Here is a 23,176-nt window from a genome sequence, read left to right on the forward strand (position 1 = left end):
GATCCTGGTCATTCCTCATTGCGTGTTGGATATGCTGGTGAAGATTCACCAAAATTTGATATTCCCTCATGGGTAGGGATTGTTGAGGACCCAGAGACCAACGAAAAGAAGTATTTTGTAGATACTGTAGCTCTCCATGTTCCTCGCAAAGGTATTATAATAGTTTATTGTATTGCCATCAGTGCAGTACAGTAGGACCCCCGTATCCATGGGGGAAACATTTCAAGGACCTGCCACGGATACCGAAACTGTGAATAGTAGCGAACCCAATGTATAAATCATTTTTTGTTTACATACGTACCTATTATAAATTTAATTGATAAATTATACACAATAAGTCAAGAATTATCACTGATGGGAAGCACTTCTTGGCTTCTCTTAGGCTTTGAAGAGCTGCCATCAACACTACTTTTGCATTACAGTGCTATTATTAAGCAAAATTAAGGCTTATATTTGAGCTACGGTAAACTGTGGGTATGGGGGTCCAGCTGTACTCAAGAAGTATCTTCAACTGCTTGACTGATTTTTTTTTTTATTCCTGTAGAGTTTTCATGTATGACATGGGAATGCTCATGTAATCACATAAACTTTTTATTGTTGGTGTACTGTAACTAAGGACAGGTTCATGAGACTGTTGTCATAAGCATATGCCCTTAGATAAATTTTATATTTGGCTTGTCCAGTTTTAGTTAGTGTGTGATGAAGGGAGAGTCTACTCTGATTGACATCAAACATTTGATACAATGTCTTCTATTTAGAAGAAGGTTGGGATTGTTATTGGAATACACAAATAACCTCACATAGGAGAAAGAAACTTTATGACAACTTGGCCCGACTTAGACCATTAAATAGTTACTAATCATTAAACAAATGTGACTAGGTTATGGTCTAAGTTGGGCTGAAATGTCATCATAGTTTCTTTCTGCTATGTGCGAGTTATTTGTGTATTGTTCCAGTCACATGAAAGTCACTTTGGTAGAAGACAATGAAAAATTACAGGAAGATATTAGCAGTGTTTTCTAGTGGGCTGTGGAGAAGAACATGATGTTCAGTGCTAATAAGCTCCTGCTTCTTAGGTATGGAAAGAATGAAATACTCAAAAGGAACACTGTATACAAAACTCAAGAGGATCATCAAATAGAATGAAAGGAACACATGAAAGTCTTGAGAATAATTATGTCAGCCGGCCTTCATTTCGGATTTAAACCGACCTTCTGGAACGGATTAAGTGCAAAAACCGGAGTTCCACTGTACAGTACTGTATATGGGTTTATCTTTAAATTTTTTTTTTAAGGGTAATGTTTGAAATTAAATTAAAGAGTTTTGGGGGCATATTTAGGGTTTAAACTATAAAAATAGGCATTTATAGACATTTTTTTAATGGCGTCCAGAATTCGCAGTTTTCCAAATTCTCGGGTGGTCTTGGAACATAGCCCCCACAAATTTGGGGGAACTACTGTACTTTTCAAATCACTTGTGTTTTCTCATTTGAAATATTGCTCAGTATTGCCGGCCCCATTCAGGGCTGGGAAATATCATAGCTGGAGCAAAAACAGAGGTTGTTTATGGCCTGCATAAAGCCAGTAAAGCATTTAAATTACAGGGAAAACCTTAGTCTTAAATATGTACTCACTGGAGCAGAGAGAGAGAGAGAGAGATAGAGAGAGAGAGATAGAGAGATAGATAGAGATAGATATTATACATACTTGGAAAGTACTTGAGGGCCTTGTCCCAACTCTGCACACTACCATAACAACATACTGGAGCAAGAGATATGGGAGGAAGTGCAAAATAAACCCAGTGAAAAGCAGGGTTGCAGTGGGCACAATAAGAAAACACTGTTTCAGACTATTCAACATCTTACCAGAAGATATCAGAACCACTGCTGAAACAGGTGTAGAAATCTTCAAGAGGAAACTAAACAAGTATCTTCACTAGGTGCCAGATCAACCAGGCTATGATGGATATGTGGGGCAGTTGGCCTCTAGCAGCAACAGCTTGGTTGACCAGGAAAACACCAGATGAGCCTAGCCCATGACTGGGCTCCAACAGTAGAAAAACTCTTGGAACTCATTAAAGGTAAAGGTGCTGTTAGTGTGTGAGCAAGGTAACATTTTTTAAGGGATTCATTGAAACCGGTTAGCTGGACTTGAGTCCTGGAGGTGAAAAATACAGTACCTGCACTCTGAAGGAGAGAGAGGAGCATACGAGCTGTAGTGTTGGTGCACCTTCGCCAAGACAGTGATGGAATGAGTGATGGTGAACATTTTTCTTCTTTTTCAGGCCATCCTGCCTCAGCTGGTAAATGGCTAGTGTTTAAAAAGCAGTAGTAGTAATAATAATAATAATTACTTATTCTCCAGGTAACTGCATGACCCCTACTGGTTTAGTGCTTCATGAATGTTATAATAATATGCTTTATAATTTGTATGTCATTTGTAAAGTATTTTGTTGTTTACTTGTTAGGTTGTGAGGTGGTGAACTACATGAAGGAAGGAATGATAGAAGACTGGGACACCTTTGAGAAAGTTCTTGACTACTCTTATGAGAAGTGTATCAAGAGTGAGTCACAGTATCATCCCATACTCTTCTCTGAGGCCACAGTAAGTGTATCAAAAATCACAGTGTCCTCCTATATTCTTCTCTGAGGCCACAGTAAGTATATCAAGAGTCACAATGTCAACCTATACTCTTCTCTGAGACCACAGTAAATGTATCAAGTGAGTCAGATTTTCTTAGGGCACAATAAGAATATCATTAGTGAATCTTGTTGCTCTGGCAAATTACAATGGACTTTTCCATGTTTCTGAAAATATCTGCATAAACTTTTTTTTTTTCTTATGTTGGAGAGAGGTGAATTTCTAACCTTTTCCTTACAAATGGTTGTGAAGTTACTGATATATCCCTTACTTCCTGGAGGAACAGTTCCCTTAGTCTAAGTTTGCACAGCAGTCACCTATGGTCAGATCTTCCCCACACTCAGAATCCTTTCCTTCGTAGAGTTTGAATGAAATAAGCAAACTTGTAAGAGGAGACACACTGGAACGTGAAACCAAACTGCACAAGTTTCCCTCTAACGAACTATGTACTTGAGACCATGATAACCACGGCTTCATCAATGGTCCATGTCATTGGAAATGGTTGAGCTAGGTCCCACTCTTCATAGATCTAAACTTACTCCCTGTTCAGTACATCCACACTTACTACTGTGCAGTCTACATCTACAGGACCTTAAATTCCAATATTAACCTTGACCTAAAACGCTTTCTTGATAGTTGCGACAGAACCCACAGGCACAATACCAGACACAAACATCTCTATGACATTCCCCGTGTCCGACTAAACCTTTACAAAAATTCAATGTATGTCAAAGGCCCTAAAATCTGGAACACCCTACCTGAAAATTCTAAAACTGCAGACACAGTCATCACCTTCAAAACATCATCAGAAAACATCTTATTTCCCTGATACACCCTGTCAACTAATTACACGAATACCACCTGGTGGTTAACACTTACACTCACTCACCCATTTGACCATAAACAGAAATATCAATCTCAATCTCAAAATAATGAATCTTAACTAGTCATAAGTTGGCCTGTGATACTCCAATACTGAAACTATGTATATTGCCAAAACAAAAGCATTCACATTGCTAAACTCACAAACTAGTATTTAGTCACTTAGCCATAATACCAACTTACCTCATAATTTTGTAATATTTTAAACTTAAGATTTAATTTAAGTCTGCCCGAAATGCCTAGCCATGCTAGGTGTTCTAGTGGTACACTCTGTAATTATTATTTTACTACATGTAAACAATACAATAACCAAATTCTGTAAACTCAGCATTGTAATCCTTATAGAGAATAAACTTTGAATTTGAATTTGAATTTGAATTTGAATGAACATCTTATTAACCCTTTCACTGTCCAGACCCATGAACTTAAAATTGGTCTCAGTGTTCATTTTTTTTTTCTTTTTAATTCTTCTGAAGTTAGCTTTCCATTTTAAATTTACTGTTATGCAGGCTGCTTTATTGTAATAATTGTATAAATAATGTCACCACATTTGTGAACATGTATTAGATGGGCCAGTTGGATATGTATTAAACAAGTGGTGTGATTAGTGTTCTCAGGATTATTGACAAAAATCGAATATTTCCGCTACTTTAAGCTTAATTTCAGGCTACTTCTCATTCTGAAACCAATCAAAAACCATCCAAAAATACACACAGTCACAGTTTTGCTTGTCCTATTATTCACTGTGTGGGGCAGGTTTTTTTTTTTATATGGTGCACACTCATGATACAGACCTATTCTCTTATATTTAGGCCCTAATTTACTGCTCACAGTTTATCTGAGTGAACTGAGCTCATATAGGTATACGGCATGGGCCATGAGCTCAAAGCTGTAGTACTACAGAATGGGACTTGAAAGGGTTAAGGGTTAAAAGCACTGTTCAAAATAAACACTGTAGACATTCCAGCCACTAAAAGAACATTTCCTCTGTTCCCTAATCACATCCCCAGAATTATCCTCAGTTTTGAATCCCTCATAATAAAAATCAAAGTTTCATCCAAATTCTCAGCTAAGAAAACAGACCGTCCAAATAATAGTAAGATATAGTAAAAACTTGTGAAACAAACTTGGGGGGGGGGGTAGTAGGGCCTCTGTCAGCGTAATTGCCATAAATAGAATATTCTTTTGCTACTTTAAGGCCTGTTTTAGGCCTCTTTCAGCCTGAAACTAACCAGTAAGTATTCCAGTCTATTGAATGACTCCAAAAAAAAAAAGCTAATAAGCCAGAGATTAGTTGTTCCCATCATGCACTGTATGGGGCAGGATTTTTTTTATATAATGTGCATACCCACCATACAGACCCATTCTCTCATGCATAGGTCAAAATTTACTGATTTCGGCATATTTGAGGGCGCTATGATCAAGACGTAGATCTATGTAAACAACACCGGCCTGTGTGACATAAATCTATGTGAGAGACTGAAAGTATTTCTACCAAAATTTCCAGAGATTGTAACGCTTACTACCTTCTCTTGTAAATCATTATATTACTCTACCAAAATTTTCTGTGATCTTAACACTACTCCATTAATTTAATATTCATTTTGCAAAGGAATCATTTAGTTAAACATTTACTCCCCAACATGGTTGCTTGTTGCTCCAGTCACCAGGTGTCACTTGTTGTCAGTCACCAGGTGTTACTTGTTGTCGGTCACCAGATGTCACTTGTCAGTCACCGGGTATCACTTGTTGTCAGCCACCAGATGTCACTTATCAATCACCAGGTGTCACGTATCAGTCACCAAGTGTCTTTAGTCAGTCACCAGGTGTTATCCCTTAATTAATATGTCAGAACCCCTCCAAATTGAAAAGCCTCTTCTGTGTTAGCATTTATAGAAAAAATAGTTTCTTTTAAAATTTTAGGAATCTTTTTCTGAAGGTAGTGACACCAAAAATTCCAAAATTTATGAATACTTATAGAATTATGCAGGCACTGAGTTGGAGATTTGGGAGCACTGTATACAACAGTGATTTTGTCCAGTTTGAGGCCTATTTTTTAACCCCTTGATTGTCACGGTCGTATATATACGTCATGGGAGATACCATGTTTGACGTATCTATACGCATAAATTCTAGTGGCTTCAAATCAAGCGGGAGAGGGCTGGTAGGCCTACATGAGAGAGAATGGGTCTCAGTGGTGGGTGTGCACCCTGTGAAAAAATCTGGGACTCAGCAGTGCATTGTGGGAATGCCATCTTGGTAGTCCATTTTCACCATGCCTCGCGGTAAGAAGTTCCTCACTCCTCGGCGGACTGGAGGTCTTTTGTTTCCAAGTGATAGCTCAAACAGCGATGAAAGAGTAAGTGAAAGTGAATTCCCTGGTTTTGAAGCGGGTGTTACCGAAAAAAGTGCCCAGGATAACGTAATTAGTGATGAAAACCCAGATGACCCACAACCTTCCACCTCTGGTCCTGTGCCGGCTCGTTCATGTTCACCTGTACCAGGACCTAAGAGGAAACTATTTGCTCGTGTACAAGACTCAGATGTGAGCAGTTTAAGTGATAGCGATAGTGCTTTCAAGGTTATTGAAAGCAATTCTAGTTGTGATAGTGAGGGTGAATATTCCCCAGTGAAGCGGCAGTATATACGACGTCGCATGCAGTCTGGTAGTGTGCCATATGCTCTTCCAAGAGGAAGGAGTACATCTCGGAGCACATCCCGTGGCCCTACACCACGACCTGATAGTGAAGATGACGATATTGTTACGATGGGTATCAATGATGCGAGTGAGGCAGCAGGCGGTGGTGGTGATAGTGATGGTGGCACGAGTCATGTGACACCAGCAGCGGGCCACGCTACTACCCACGCTGCTGACTCTGCACAACTACAACCAGCCTCACCCGACCCCACACTCCCACAACAACCACAACCACAACCTGCACAACCACAACCACATTACAATATCCAGAACCCACCAGCTGACCACATCTGGGATTGGCAGCAAGATGACGAGTTTGTTCCCAGTCCCCATGACTTTGATGGAGGACAAAGTGGAATATGGCCATCATGTACACTTGGGAACAATCCCACTGAACTGGAATGCTTTCAGTTGTTCTTCGATGAACCCCTGATGGACATTATTGTCAGGGAAAGCAATACATACTTTGAGTACACCATGGCAAACACTATTCTGTCACCAAGATCATGCCTACACCAGTGGAAGGACAACTGTGGCAGAGATGTATCTGTTCTTTGCTACAATAATGCTTATGCCACATGTGTATAAGCACAGTGTCAACACATACTGGACGACAGACCGCCTGATTTCAACCCCTGCTTTCAGTGACATTATACCAGTGAATAGATTTGTGTTACTGTTACGTATGTTACACTTTTCAGACAAAACAAGGCCTGACAGAAGCGACAGGTTATATAAGATCAGACGTGTGTTTATGTACCTGAAACAAAAGTGCTGTATGTATTTTTATCCCTTCAGGAAGCTTGTTATTGATGAGTCTTTGATTTTGTTCAAAGGAAGACTCTCATTCAAACAGTATATACCAAGCAAGAGAAAATGCTTTGGTATAAAGTTATTTGTTCTGTGTGATTGCAAAACTGGTCGGGTTTTGGATATAATTGTGTACACTGGTGGTAAAACATTGGAAGATACCAGAAAGTTACTGGGTATCTCTGGTGATGTGGTTAGAACAACAATGGAGCCATATCTTGTTAAGGGGCATATTTTATATACTGACAACTGGTACACAAGCCCTATACTCAGTGATTTCTTGCGAGTGAACATGACAGATGTGTGTGGCACAGTGCGTGGAAATCGTAAACATATGCCTAGGTTCGATGCTGGCAGTCGTAGAGGTGAAGTGCAGGTGTTTGCTGCCAATGACATCATGGCATTTCGGTGGCATGACAAACGTGATGTCACACTGCTGACATCAGTTCACCGACACGAAATGGTAGACACTGGCAAGCAGAATAGAGAGACCAATGAACCCATTGTAAAACCTGCAGCTGTGATGGATTACAACCTCAATATGCGCTTAGTGGACAAATGTGACATGCAGATTGGGTTTGCTGACTGTGTTCGCAAGAGTTATAAGTGGTACATAAAACTGTTTTTCCATCTTCTTGACATTTCCATGCTGAATGCTTATAATATGTATAAGTTGAAGACCAAGAACAAACCCAAATATGGTGAATTTTGTTTGTCAGTCATCAGACAAATAATATTCAAGTACCAAGGAACAACACCTGCAATAGACCAGCGCCCACGAAATTATCAACACATGTCCTCTCGTCTGAGGCCTGGTGATCACTACCCCATACCACTGCCTGCTACTGCTCTCAAGAAAAATGCTCAGAAGAGGTGTTTTGTCTGTGGACATACCACAAAACGCCCACAAAAACGCAAAGACACTCGTTTTATGTGTGAGGAGTGTAAAACACCATTGTGCTTATACCCATGTTTCAAAGAATTCCACAAGCTGCACCAGTTCTAGAAAAGTGTCCAGTGATTGTACATAGGTATATATATTATAGAACAATCGTAATAAACAATTTTTTATATTTGTTTGTGTAAACAAGTTTTAGCAACATTATAATGATACGAGTGTTTTTGCTATAATTGTGTTACATTCAACGAGTGTATATTTGAACATTGCACAATAATTTGGTCTCACAGGCCACAAAAGTTATGTGAAAAAATAAAATAGTGAAAAAAACAAGAAACCATCGAATACAAGTAAATCAAAGTTTACCGGGTGAGCGGCAGTCGCCGCTGTTGCCGTTCACAGATCATTTTCAGCAAACTTCACGGTTCTATATCTCGGTAAGTACTGATGGGAAATTTTTTTTTTTTTTGGACTAAAACAATCAGAAAAATAATCTTAACATTTTCATAAGAAAAATTTTTTTTTTTTTTTTTTTTGAATATTTTGTGACACCAGGAGACACTTCAGGATTGGGCCTTTCGACAGTCAAAGGGTTAAGGGGTAATAAAGGAATCCCTTCCCTTCCCTTGAAAAATCACCAAATATCGATCATCTTTTGCCACTTTGATGCCAGATTCATGTCTCTTGTCTTAAACTGATTCAGTTCTTGTTTCCACTATTTATTGGCACTAATAAATGACCAATAAAACCATCTTAAATAATGACCCAAAGTAACTACAGTCTCTCCTTGCTTAACATACTTTTTTTAACGACTGCTCGGACTTACAATCAGCTCTCTGACCAGTATGCATACCTAAGTAATATACAGTAGGGCCCCAGTTATACGGCAGGTTAGGTTCCAGGCTACTGCCGGAAAGCAGAACGCCATTTTTTCCACTTACAAATGCGTATAAATGCCAGGTAACAAGTTTACCTGGCATTTATATGCATTTACATTAGCACTAGAACTAAGCATTAAAAACAATAAGAAGTAATATACACACACAGTCAGGGCCGGATTAAGAAGTCTCCGGGCCCTAGGCTATTCAGATTGGCGGGGCCCCTTTGAGTTACGGGTAAGCGAAGCGACCCCTTCCAGCTTGGGGGGGGGGTCGGTGTTAGCCTGTTTAAGGTCTAACCATACCCCCGGCCGGGATTGAACCCGCAGTCATAGAGTCTCAAAACTCCAGCCCGTCGCGTTAGCCACTAGACCAGCTAGCCACAATAAGATTCATCCAACTAGGTATATTTCTACACCATAGGAAGGTTAGCACAAGCACCACTGTGACCACAAATGCAAGTTTTTACAGACGAATCTCCAGCTAGCATGGCCGTGACGAACTCTAGCTCAAGTCCCTTCACTGCCGTCAACATGACTCAAGAAATCGTAATGACACGATTGCAAACAAACCATACCCCCAGGCCGGCCCGTCGCGTTATTGAACAGGCCCACTGCGCAAGTCATAGAGTCTCAAAGCTCAAGTCTCCAGCCCGTCACGATTGCAAACAAACCATACCCCCGGCCGGGATTAGCCACTAGACCAGCTAGCCACAATAAGATTCATCCAACTAGGTATATTTCTACACCATAGGAAGGTTAGCACAGGCACCACTGTGACCACAAATGCAAGTTGGTAGAAAATAGCTTGCATGCTGTACAGTACACTTTTCCTGAGCTTTCAGAGTATACCATCCATGATCTTTTCACAGTTTCTGAATTTGCAAGCTTCCTATAAAACATAGATGACTTTAAACAACGACGACTTCCATCATCACAAATCCTTGCTGATTTCCTAAAGTCAATGTTCAGAGTTTGACTGAAGTTTTCTGCAATGAAAGCATTACATAGAGAATCTGGGATTACATTTGGCCATGAGGCAGGATCTTTTAAGACAAATCCTGTGGATGAAATGTCCGTTGAGACATTGAAAGGAGACACAAAAGAAGTAGATGCTGGCTGAGAAATAATGGAGGGAGGGCTTCCTGTATCATCTGATGTATCTGCAGATTCAACTGTACTGGTAACATCAGAAACTCTTTTCGTGAGCATGTCTGTGATCTTTCTGCAGCTTCCTACATCTTTCTTTTTCTGTTCTTGAATTTTCTTCTTTCTTTTCTGTGACCCACTCGCATGAGAACGTCCAACGTCACGTTCACGAGATGCCATAATGAGGATGTATCACTGTCTGTACTCATGCAAATACAAATTTTTCATTATCAATTATTATTAATTTTTTAATTATTATTAATTTTTTTTTTCTGTCAATTGGGGGGATATGGCCCTTGTAGCCCCCTTTCCTCTGGCTGCGCATCTAAAAATTCAAAATGTTACCAGAAAGGAGTCATATACAGAACTTTTACCATAGATTAGGTTAGTGATTTGGGCTACGAATATTTTACTAATTCATCCTCCTTGATCTCCAATTTACTTAAACAGAAATCATACTGAGTCCAAGAACAATGCACAATGGTATTTATATTACCATTTTCATAACTAAACTAATCATTATGTTTTGCATGATATATGGCCTACCACCATAGATAAGGACATGAGAATTAAAGAATGCAGGGACAATTTTCAGTTTCACCCAACCAACGATTTTCTGATGTGGCTTATGTGTTTCTGGGGAAATATGTAGTAAATTAATTGATGTTCTACATCACTTCCGTCGCAACTTGAAAACTAAGTATTTGCGATGGAAGTGATGTAGAACATCAATCAATTGAGATCTGTTATTGAAATGATAAAGACTTAAAGACAGGACAAAGTGCTTTTAAAACCTACAAACGGAAGTCAGTTTGCGTTTTTAGGTTTTTCTTTATAGTATTTTTACCAAAAATGCGTCTTTACTGGTCCATGCGTCTTTACTGGTCAAGTAACCCTATCAGGTACCTCCCTTAACATTTAGAGGCGAAAACAAACATTTATCCATACACATCAATGTCTATCAACAACACTTCAGTTAATTTGTCACAGTACAAGTCTAGATAACGTGTAATTACTACAGAAAATTGGAGAGGAATCTCCCATACTCACCCATTAGCGGGAAAACACAGCTGTTCTGATGTAAACAAAGGCGTGTTGAGTGTTGCCATCTGTGGTTAGGTTTATTTATTTTTATTTTATTTTATTTCATTATTTATTTTTGTTTTGATTAATTTTTAAAAGTCAATTTTACTCTCCAAACACTTGAACTTTTTAGGTAGGGACCCTTTTGCACTTGCACCATGTGTGCAGTCTTGGATGAGCCCCTGAACCCCTTGGACCGCGGGGCCTTCAAATGCGCAGGGCCCTTGGCAAATGCCTAGTTTGCCTACGCGGTAATCTGGCCCTGCACACAGTACACCCATTACTTACCTTCAAATATTTGTAGTCTTAATGTAGGGTGAGAGGTGAGTTTAATTTGTAGGAAGTCAGGTTTGGGAGGTATGGTAGCCAGCCAGGTCAGCCCACACCATCCACACGTAATATACATTTAATTAAAGCTCCCCAGAGCAATAAAATATGGTACATTCATTAATTACCTTGAAATATTTGTAGTCTTAATGTAGGGTGAGAGGTGAGTTTTATTTGTTTGCTTGAAGTCAGGTTTGGGAAGTATGGTAGCCAGCCAGGGCAGCCCTCCCTACCTCACCCACATGTAATATACTACAACATGCAATTAAAGCTCACCAGAGCGATAAAATACATATACAGTACATTCATTAATTACCTTAAAATATTTGTAGTCTTATTGTAGGGTGAGAGGCGAGTTTTATTTGTCGGAAGTCAGGTTTGGGAAATATAGGTAGTCTGCAGGGGCAGCGCCCCCCACCCCCACCCCACCCACACATAATGTAAACAAACCAGGCGAACGCGTCTGGTTTTCATCACTTTACATTGTGTACCAGTTGTCTCCACATTGATACAGTAGAATAAATAAAGAGAAACACTCCTATTCTCATGTAACACCATTTTTAGAAGAAATGACACCATGAGTTAAGGCATACTTAGGTACAGGTACACATGCGTATAATTATAAGTTACAGTGGACCCTCAACCAACGATATTAATTCATTCCAGAGAGCTTGCCATTAGTCGAATTTGCCGTTGGTTGTATTAATTTTTCCCATAAGAAATAATGGAAATAGAATTAATCTGTTCCTGACACCCCAGAGTATGAAAAACAATTTCTTTAATGAAATATACATTTCCCTACACCAAAACGAATGGAACATACAAAATAAACAGTAATTAAATGCCACTTACCTTTATTGTGGAATTGTGGATGAGTGATGAGACAGTAGGAGAGAAGATGATGCAGGTGTTTTATTGTTTGGAAGGGGAATCCCCTTCCATAAATACTTGAGGTACCATGTCCTTTGGTGGGGTTACCTCCCTTCTTGGTTTTTTAATGCCACTAGGACCAGCTTGAGAGTCACTGGACCCCTGTCGCACAAAATATCTGTCCAGAGAGCTCTGTTTCTCATGTGCCCTTAGGATTTCCTTAAAATGGGACACAAGTGTGTCATTGTACATGTTGCCAATACGGCTTGCAACTTCTGTGACAGGATAAAATTCATCGATAAATGCTTGCACCTTTGTAAACATTGAACACATTTCCCTAATCCTTGACGAAGTCATCTTCCTCCTTCTCTCTTCCTCCTGCACTGACGAACATTCCTGAGATGTGATCTGTTCCTGTTGCACCTGAAGCTCTTGCAGGTCTGCAGTGGTTAGTTCTTTCTTGTCGTTCTGCACCAACTCTTCCACATCCTCGCCACAAACCTCCAACCCCAAGGACTTCCCCAATGACACAATAGCTTCCACTACTGGCATAGCCCCCTGAGGGTTAGCCACAAACCCTTCAAAATCCCTCTTCTACACATTCTGGCCACAGTTTCCTCCAAGCACAGTTCAAGGTCCTCTTAGTCACTCCCTCCTAAGCCTTACCTATAAGGTTTACACAACTGAGGATATTGAAGTGATCTTTCCAAAACTCTCTTGGGGTCAGTTGAGTGTCTGAGGTCACTTCAAAGCACTTTTGAAACACTGCTTTTGTGTAGAGTTTTTTGAAGTTTGAAATGACCTGCTGGTCCATGGGCTGGAGGAGTTGTATTAGGAAGCAAAAACTTCACTTTAACAAAACCAAACTCCCCTGCAATTTCCTCTTGCAAGCCGTGAGGATGAGCAGGAGCATTGTCCATTACCAGGAGGCACTTGAGTGACAATTTCTTTTCCTGGAGGTATTTGTCACAGTGGGGCCAAACACACCATAAAACCAGTCCAAGAAAAAATTCCCTAGTGACCCATGCCTTACTGTTTGATCTCCACAGCACACACAAATTACCCTTGATGATATTGTTTTTCCTGAACACGGAGTTTCAGAGTGATACACCAATAAAGGCTTCACTTTGCAATCACCACTAGCATTACTACACAACATTAATGTCAGCCTGTCTTTCATAGGCTTATGTCCTGGGAGTGCCTTTTCCTCTTGAGTAATGAAGGTCCTGTTTGGCATTTTCTTCCAAAACAGGCCTGTTTCATCACAAACACTTGTTCAGGTTTTAAGTTTTCAGTGTGTTCCTTAAAGTCCTTCACATATTTTTCAGCTGCTTTTTTGTCTGAACTGGCAGCCTCACCATGCCTTACCACACTGTGTATGCCACTACGAATCTTAAATCTCTCAAACCAGCCTTTGCTGGCCTTAAATTCATCATCAGCAGCACTATTTTCAGGCATTTTCTTAATGAAATCATCATGCAACTTCCTTGCCTTTTCACAAATTATAGACTGAGAAACACTATCTCCTGATAATTGTTTTCCGTTTATCCATACCAATAACAGTCTCTCTACCTTCAGTTATATGCGGTTTCCATTTTGAAAACTACTTGAACCTTTCACAACAACAGCTTCCTTGATTTCCTTTCTGTTTGCCAAGATAGTACTGATGGTTGAATGTGATTTGTTGTATTGCCTTTCCAACTCAGACATGATTTGTTGTATTGCCTTTCCAACTCAGACATACGCACTCCACTCTCGTATTTTTCAATTACAGTGGACCCCTGGTTTACAATATTATTTCATTCCAGAAGTATGTTCAGGTGTCAGTACTGACCGAATTTGTTCCCATAAGGAATATTGTGAATTAGATTAGTCAATTTCAGACCCCCAAACATATACATACAAACGCACTTACATAATACACTTACATAATTGGTCGCATTGGGAGCTGATCGTAAACCAGGGGTCCACTATATCTCTTTCTTCATTTCCATCATAATTCTCACTCATTTTAACACAGGCTTGGCACTAGGAATTTTCTTGGGGCCCATGGTGGCTTATTTAGCAGTTACATGCACTAAAAACACTGGAATAATCCAAAATATATGGCAGGCAGACGGGGAATCAACCGCAACAGCTTATAAACAATGGCACACTGAGTCTTGGAGTAGCTGGGCCCGCTTAGGCCGTGCTCCCAGCGCATGGACATGTTTCAGATGAACGTCGTTGGTAGAGTTTTTTGCCTTTGGCAGAGACTTTTTTTACATCAAAAAGCGCCGTTAGACGAATTTGTCGTTACTTAATGCCGCCGTTAGTTGAGGGTCCACTGTATAATAATAATGTAGGTATGAAGTCTGCCTGGGCTTCATACCTACACCCTCCTACATAGCTACACAATATTTAATGTGGCCCAGAGCCATATTATTACCATTGACATACCATGTTCACTGAGTTTAATCGTTTATAGCAACTGCCTTTAGATGCCATCATGAACAAAGGGAGAAGTAATGAATAATTCATGCCGAGAATTGTAGACAAAAGCGTTATGTATTAAGGGGAGTGACATAATGTTTTCCCTCCACCCAGCTATCACACCTCCATAGTATATAAACATAAAATGTTTATGTGCTATGTAACGAGTTTCTTATATAATTTTGAATTCATTCATCCATTCATTAGAGGTTCGCCGGTACTTCCGGCCCAGGTCTTCTCCATATGGTGACCCGGCTAATGTATAATTTTGAAGAAAATGTCATAGATGGATTAATGAAAATGTCTATATTGATGTAAAATTAGACATTTAATGTGCCCAGAGGGGTGATTATTATTATTTAATAGAGATACATGCTCATGGAGTGAAACAGAATGACTTCAAGAGTGTATCAGTCTGTAGTGGAAGGAAGGCGGGGTAGGGGTCGGCCTAGGAAAGGTTGGAGGGAGGGGGTAAAGGAGGTTTTGTGTGCGAGGGGCTTGGACTTCCAGCTGGCATGCATGAGCGTGTTTGATAGGAGTGAATGGAGACAAATGGTTTTTTAATACTTGACGTGCTGTTGGAGTGTGAGCAAAGTAACATTTATGGAGGCAAAGAAGTGAATGTATGAAAGTATAGTAGTACCAACACTCTTATATGGGTGTAAAGCTTGGGTTGTGAATGCAGCAGCTAGGAGGCAGTTGGAGGCAGTGGAGATGTCCTGTCTAAGGGCAATGTGTGGTGTAAATATTATGCAGAAAATTCGGAGTGTGGAAATTAGGAGAAGGTGTGGAGTTAATAAAAGTATTAGTCAGAGGGCTGAAGAGGGGTTGTTGAGGTGGTTTGGTCATTTAGAGAGAATGGATCAAAGTAGAATGACATGGAGAGCATTTAAATCTGTAGGAGAAGGAAGGCAGGGTAGGGGTCGTCCTCGAAAAGGTTGGAAGGGAGGTTTTGTGGGCGAGGGGCTTGGACTTCCAGCAGGCGTGCATGAGCATGTTCGATAGGAGTGAATGGAGACGAATGGTATTTGGGACCTGACGATCTGTTGGAGTGTGTGCAGGGTAATATTTAGTGAAGGGATTCAGGGAAACTGGTTATTTTTATATAGCTGGACTTGAGTCCTGGAAATGGGAAGTACAATGCCTGCATTCTAAAGGAGGGGTTTTGGGATATTAGCAGCTTGGAGGGATATGTTGTGTATCTTTATATGTATATGCTTCTAAACTGTTGTGTTCTGAGCACCTCTGCAAAAACAGTGATTATGTGTGAGTGAGGTGAAAGTGTTGAATGATGAAAGTGTTTTCTTTTTGGGATTTTCTTTCTTTTTGGGTCACCCTGCCTCGGTGGGAGACGGCCGACTTGTTGAAAAAAAAAAAAAATTCAGGGAAACCGGCAGGCTGGACTTGAGTCCTGGAGATGGGAAGTACAGTGCCTGCACTCTGAAGGAGGGGTGTTAATGTTGCAGTTTAAAAACTGTAGTGTAAAGCACCCTTTTGGCAAGACATTGATGGAGTGAATGATGGTGAAAGTTTTCTTTTTCGGCCCACCCTGCCTTGGTGGGAATCGGCCAGTGTGTTAAAAAAAAAAAAAAAAGTGTGCTCATGGAGAATGTAAAGAAACCAAGTTTGCACATGCCATATTTGAAAGACTGTTTGCGGTATAGAAAGTTTTGGTTATGATTGCCGTATTAGCGGAACGCTGTATGGCGAAACGCTGAAAAGCGGGGCTCTACTGTATTTTAGAGTTGATTTTCTCTATTCTGTTTATTAAAATATACAATACACTACTGTATAAACATTAAGAAATACAGTGGACCCCCGGTTTACAATCAGCTCCCAATGCGACCAATTATGTAAGTGTATTTATGTAAGTGCGTTTGTATGTGTATGTTTGGGGGTCTGAAATGGACTAATCTAATTCACAATATTCCTTATGGGAACAAATTCGGTCAGTACTGGCACCTGAACATGCTTCTGGAATGAAATAATATTGTAAACCAGGGGTCCACTGTATACTAAAAAGTTATAAATGGTGCAAAGGTGACATTAAAACAATATCTAAAGATGGTTGACACAAACCCACTACCAGTATAGTATGCTCCTCGCTTAACGACCAATTTCTTCACTGCCCTACTCTTAGGAATGGAACTCTGTCATTAAGTGAGGAGACTGTATTTTAACCTAAAACTCAGGTTCATATAGGTTATGTTCCCATCACACTGCAAGGGACACATTTTTTTATTTATTTATTTTTTTTTGCTGTGTACACCCACCGTAGTAACCCCATCCTTTGTGTCTAGTCTAAAATGTTCTGCTTGGTGAATTTGATGGTGCTATGAATTATGTCTGAGTTCGTCACTAGCTGATCATTATGATGTACTAGTATGTGACACACACCTTAAAGGTAATGTGGGATAAATTGCGTGTCAGTTGTGTATGTAGGTAGTAAGCTGGTAGACAATAACCATCCAGGAAGATACTACCATCCTCTCAAGTGTGTGAAAGGAAACCTCTCATTTTTTTCCTTTGGCACTCAGGAGTGCTGATTTTTTTTTTTTTTTGCTTCATGAACACCAAAAATGACAGATAAATCTTAGAAATTTCTTCTTGCTCTCAGTATACACATAACTACTTTCCTGTGCACTTCTTAATAGTTCTTAATTCTGTAATATTTCCTTTTTAAACTTAGGAGGCCTAGCTGAGACTGTCCTGTGGAGAAGATAATCCCCAGAGCCAATAACAAATACTATAACAGTCTGGTGATTACTTGACATTGTCATTGTTTATGGGGCATAAGCATTTGTAGGGCTTATTAAAATTCTAACCAAAACAAAACATTGTCTAAATAAAAGCTTGTCGCACAGCATAGCTTTTCTTCTTTGTTGTCAGCAATATGTGCAGCATTGAGATCCTTGATAATTCATGTTTGTATAATTTCTGTTACTATGTTATCTAATAATGTTGTTCTCTTTCAGTGGAATGCTAGAGGAAAGAGAGAACGACTCTGTGAGCTAGTTTTTGAGAAGTATCAGGTGAGTCATTTACTCTGTATTGTTGTTATAAAGAAACCTTTAGAAGCTAGACAATTATTGCAAAGCGTCAGGAGTTAAAATTCTCACTGCTGTAGAACTGACAAAATTGTTTTAATACTGATATCCTTATAAGGGAGTGTATCATGTTGCTACTGTAGGGCTGTTGATTCCAACAATTGGAACTAGACACTTTCTCAGATCAAACTTGATTATATCTCACTGTATGATCCTTGCAGGTTTAGTGCCTCTCCATAATAGTACTAATATTAATAATAGTTAATGCAGAAATTGTCTAAAATGTATTCACGTTTAAGGGTGAATAAATTAGTTCTTGTGTTTGCTAGGTACCAGCATTTTTCCTGGTGAAGTCTGCAGTGCTTGCTGCTTTTGCCAATGGAAGGTCAACTGGCCTAGTCTTGGATTCTGGTGCCACACACACCTCTGCTATACCTGTTCATGATGGTTATGTTCTCCAACATGCTATTGTTAAGTCACCTCTTGGTGGAGACTTTCTTCTCAATCAGGTAAGAGCTTGGAGTAGGGATCACCAGTCCATGCCTCTTGGACCATATATATATGGTCCTCAAGGTACGTCAGACATCACTGATCTGAGGACTGCACATCAGAGTTTATTGTACCTAAGGGTTTGCACACAAAAGTCACAATAATCAATAAATGATTTTTTATTGAATTTGTTTATTTACTGATTACAGTTGATGAATCTAGGTAGTAGGTTGGTAGACAGCAACCGCCCTGGGAGGTACTACCGTCCTGCCAAGTGAGTGTAAAACGAAAGCCTGTAATTGTGTTACGTGATGGTAGGATTGTTGGTGTCCTTTTTTCTGTCTCATAAACATACAAGATTTCAGGTACATCTTGCTACTTCTACTTACACTTAGGTCACACTACACATACATGTACAAGCATGTATATACACACCCCTCTGGGTTTTCTGCTATTTTCTTTCTAGTTCTTGTTCTTGTTTATTTCCTCTTATCTCCATGGGGAAGTGAAACAGAATTCTTCCTCCGTAAGCCATGCGTGTTGTAAGAGGCGACTAAAATGCCGGGAGCAAGGGGCTAGTAACCCCTTCTCTTGTATAAATTACTAAATTTGAAAAGAGAAACTTTTGTTTTTCTTTTTGGGCCACCCTGCCTTGGTGGGATACGGCTGGTTTGTTGAAAGAAGAAGAATTAGCTGATTAATGCTTAACATAGTAGCTATGTTCCTGAAAACAGCATGTAATGATAAAAAAATTGTATGAAATAAACCACAAAAAAAGCTAATCCATATTGTAAAAAACAATGATAATGTAATTGTATGTTGTTATAGTGTGTGTTATAGTGCAATACTTATTATTTTTTTTTTATTATCACACCGGCCGATTCCCACCAAGGCAGGGTGGCCCGAAAAAGAAAAACTTTCACCATCATTCACTCCATCACTGTCTTGCCAGAAGGGTGCTTTACACTACAGTTTTTAAACTGCAACATTAACACCCCTCCTTTAGAGTGCAGGCACTGTACTTCCCATCTCCAGGACTCAAGTCCGGCCTGCCGGTTTCCCTGAATCCCTTCATAAATGTTACTTTGCTCACACTCCAACAGCACGTCAAGTATTAAAAACCATTTGTCTCCATTCACTCCTATCAAACACGCTCACGCATGCCTGCTGGAAGTCCAAGCCCCTCGCACACAAAACCTCCTTTACCCCCTCCCTCCAACCCTTCCTAGGCCGACCCCTACCCCGCCTTCCTTCCACTACAGACTGATACACTCTTGAAGTCATTCTGTTTCGCTCCATTCTCTCTACATGTCCGAACCACCTCAACAACCCTTCCTCAGCCCTCTGGACAACAGTTTTGGTAATCCCGCACCTCCTCCTAACTTCCAAACTACGAATTCTCTGCATTATATTCACACCACACATTGCCCTCAGACATGACATCTCCACTGCCTCCAGCCTTCTCCTCGCTGCAACATTCATCACCCACGCTTCACACCCATATAAGAGCGTTGGTAAAACTATACTCTCATACATTCCCCTCTTTGCCTCCAAGGACAAAGTTCTTTGTCTCCACAGACTCCTAAGTGCACCACTCACTCTTTTTCCCTCATCAATTCTATGATTCACCTCATCTTTCATAGACCCATCCGCTGACACGTCCACTCCCAAATATCTGAATACGTTCACCTCCTCCATACTCTCTCCCTCCAATCTGATATTCAATCTTTCATCACCTAATCTTTTTGTTATCCTCATAACCTTACTCTTTCCTGTATTCACCTTTAATTTTCTTCTTTTGCACACCCTACCAAATTCATCCACCAATCTCTGCAACTTCTCTTCAGAATCTCCCAAGAGCACAGTGTCATCAGCAAAGAGCAGCTGTGACAACTCCCACTTTGTGTGTGATTCTTTATCTTTTAACTCCACGCCTCTTGCCAAGACCCTCGCATTTACTTCTCTTACAACCCCATCTATAAATATATTAAACAACCACGGTGACATCACACATCCTTGTCTAAGGCCTACTTTTACTGGGAAAAAATTTCCCTCTTTCCTACATACTCTAACTTGAGCCTCACTATCCTCGTAAAAACTCTTCACTGCTTTCAGTAACCTACCTCCTACACCATACACTTGCAACATCTGCCACATTGCCCCCCTATCCACCCTGTCATACGCCTATAAAATTACATTAATAATATTTTTTTTACCCTAAATAATGAGTGCTGGTGTATGTCAGTGATTTTAAAAGGTGTAGAGAGAGAGATGGTGTGGCCCTGCTGGATTGAGATGGAAGGTTGTGGATTGTTAGTGAGTAGATGCCTGATGCATTGATACCAGTCGCACTGATGTTGAGGATTGTAATGAGGAATTTTTGTAATGCTTCTCTGGTCTGTTTTACCCTGCAGTACTCTGTACAGCTGATGGTAAAGCATCATCAGCTGCCCTAGACCCTGTTCTAGAGCAGCACTTCTAGATTTGCCCCCATTCTGATTTTTCCCCATTTATGCAAACTCTTTGCTGCTTATTTGTCAACCATGCCTCTACCCAGGAAAAAATTTCTCCTCCTATTCCATGTGCCTTAAGTTTCCTCAGTAGCCTCTGATGTGGAACTCTGTCGGAAGCCTTACTGAGTCCATGTACACAATATCATATTCATTACCATGATCTACCTCCTAAAACACCTTAGTGAAGAAAGTCAGTAAAACCGTGTTGAGATTCATTAATCAATTTATGCCTTTCAAGATGGCTACGAATTGCCTCAGCAATTATTGATTCCGTAAATTTTCCCACAATGGAGGTAAAGCTCATTGGTCTATAGTTCAAAGCTAAGGACCTGTCATCTGCCTTGTAAATAGGCATTACATTTGCTATTTTCCACTTATCAGACACTATGCCAATTTGTAGTGATATGTTGAAAAGCTTAGCCAAAGGTTTGCTAAGTTCCTCTTTACTTGCCTTTAAAACCCATGCAAACAGTTCATCAGGGCCTGGGTATTTGTTAGGTTTTAGTTTCTCTATTTGTCTGAGGACCATGTCACTAGTTACCCCAATCATGCATAGTTTATTATCGTCCTGTTCTACATAATTTATTATTTCTTGAATTTCACTAGTATCTTCCTGCGTAAAAACTGAGAGGAAGTAAGTGCAGTAATGCCCCGCTTTACGGCGTTTCGCCTTACGGTGTTCCGCTAATACGGCAATGTCAAATTATGACCAAAATTTGCTATACGGCAAGCGGTCTTTCAAATACGGCGCCCCCACCCGATTTGTTTACATTTTCCGTGACCACATCTATTATGTCAGGAAACTTTCCAAAATTTCAAGTGTTTTAAAGTTACTGCATATTTTATATGTACAGTACTCTGATAATTATACTTATGTGTACCTGTACCTAAATATACTTACTGTGCTGGTGTGCAGGTACACATTAAAATCGCTAAGTCTCTCTCTACTCATGACGCCAATACTACGTAATAATAATCACTCTTGGGCACACTAAATGTCTTATTTTACATCAATATAGGCATTTTCATTAATCCATCTATGATATTTTCCTCAAAATTATATATGAAACCCATTACATAGCATATAAACATGATACATACACTCACAGAATAAAAATTGATGTAAATATGAGATTTGTTTACAAAGCAGCTGTGTAGGTAGTGTGGGAAGAATTACGTTTTCTCTAGTCAAACTGGGGGATAACTGTAGAAAAATATTCTTTTTGTATGCCTTTACTCTGTATATAGCAATTCACGACCCTTGTGGGTTTAGTGCTTTTTATAATAAATAATAATAATAATAATATTATTATTATTATTATTATTATTATTATTATTATTATTATTATTATTTTTATTAATATTATTATCATTAATATTATTATCATTAATATTATTATCATTAATATTATTATCATTAATATTATTATCTCATTCACTCTAAAAATGGTGTGTTGCTGTTTGTTTATTCTTAACTAACTTGTACAACTTGTACACAGTGTAAGAGTACTTGTATTGTGAGGTAATTATTATTATAATAAAAAAATATTGAGGTAAATGTTTTACAAACTCTTACAAATGGACGTGAATGAACTAAAAGTAGACACATATTACAAGTCGTCCATCACAAATCCGGCATCATTGGGACCTGTAGTGTGCCGGATTACTGAGTTTGCTGAATTACAGAGTGGTTAACTTAGAATACACTTAATAAAATTAACCAACTTGACTTACACAGTTCTTTGAACATCGGCAAAAATCGAACATTTCCGCTACTTTGAGCTCAATTTCAAGGTACTTTTCGTCATGAAAGCAATCAAAATCATGTCTATTTCTGTAATATATCTTCCATTATATCAAATGAGTCCAGAAAATGAGAATACAACCATAAAAACCATACGAAAATATACTGCAAAGAGGCGGCTAATGGCTGAGGAGTGAACTCCCTTATTTATCGTCCGTCATTTTTATTTTTGTTGTACGTTAAGAAGCATCTTTCCATCATACATTGCCCAAGTTTCAATGAGATAGCCCAACAAACAACCGAGAAAAAAAAAATTACCAAAATTCATATATGGCAAGCCCAAGCCAGGTACTGGAAATAAGTCACTTTATCTGACTTTTCTGGGTTATCCTAGGTTCTTTATACATACATCGCAATGTATGATAATCTATGTAATTGTATTTGTGTATACCTGAATAAACTTATTTACTTCTAGTCTGTCAACTGAGTACAAGAAACCGCCCATTCACTTATTTCAACTACCCATTAAAGTGGTCAGAAATTGGCAATTTGGCCGATTTCACACAAATTTCAACAGATGCCAATTTCAAAATAGGATCCAGAATAAACAATGCAGACATTCCTGGCACTAAAATAACATTTTCTCTGTTCATTAGTCACGGCTACAGGCCCCTCTTA

At 39.4% G+C, this 23,176-nt stretch overlaps 1 protein-coding gene across 2 annotated transcripts in view; it reads left to right on the plus strand.

The window, feature by feature from the left end:
* Bap55 (Brahma associated protein 55kD) overlaps positions 1-23,176 on the plus strand; it is a 72,551-nt gene that overhangs the window by 5,150 nt on the left and 44,225 nt on the right. Inside the window, exons 2-5 of one of the 2 annotated variants that reach the window (XM_070100625.1) lie at positions 1-151; positions 2,467-2,603; positions 17,681-17,737; positions 18,082-18,261. The exon at positions 1-151 is cut by the window's left edge and continues 23 nt beyond it. In XM_070100625.1, the coding sequence (XP_069956726.1) occupies positions 1-151; positions 2,467-2,603; positions 17,681-17,737; positions 18,082-18,261 (525 nt within the window). The remainder of the gene's footprint in view (positions 152-2,466; positions 2,604-17,680; positions 17,738-18,081; positions 18,262-23,176) is intronic. The other variant, XM_070100626.1, reaches the window with a different exon arrangement.

Source organism: Cherax quadricarinatus, chromosome 73, assembly GCF_038502225.1.
Source record: "Cherax quadricarinatus isolate ZL_2023a chromosome 73, ASM3850222v1, whole genome shotgun sequence".
NCBI lineage: Eukaryota > Metazoa > Arthropoda > Malacostraca > Decapoda > Parastacidae > Cherax > Cherax quadricarinatus.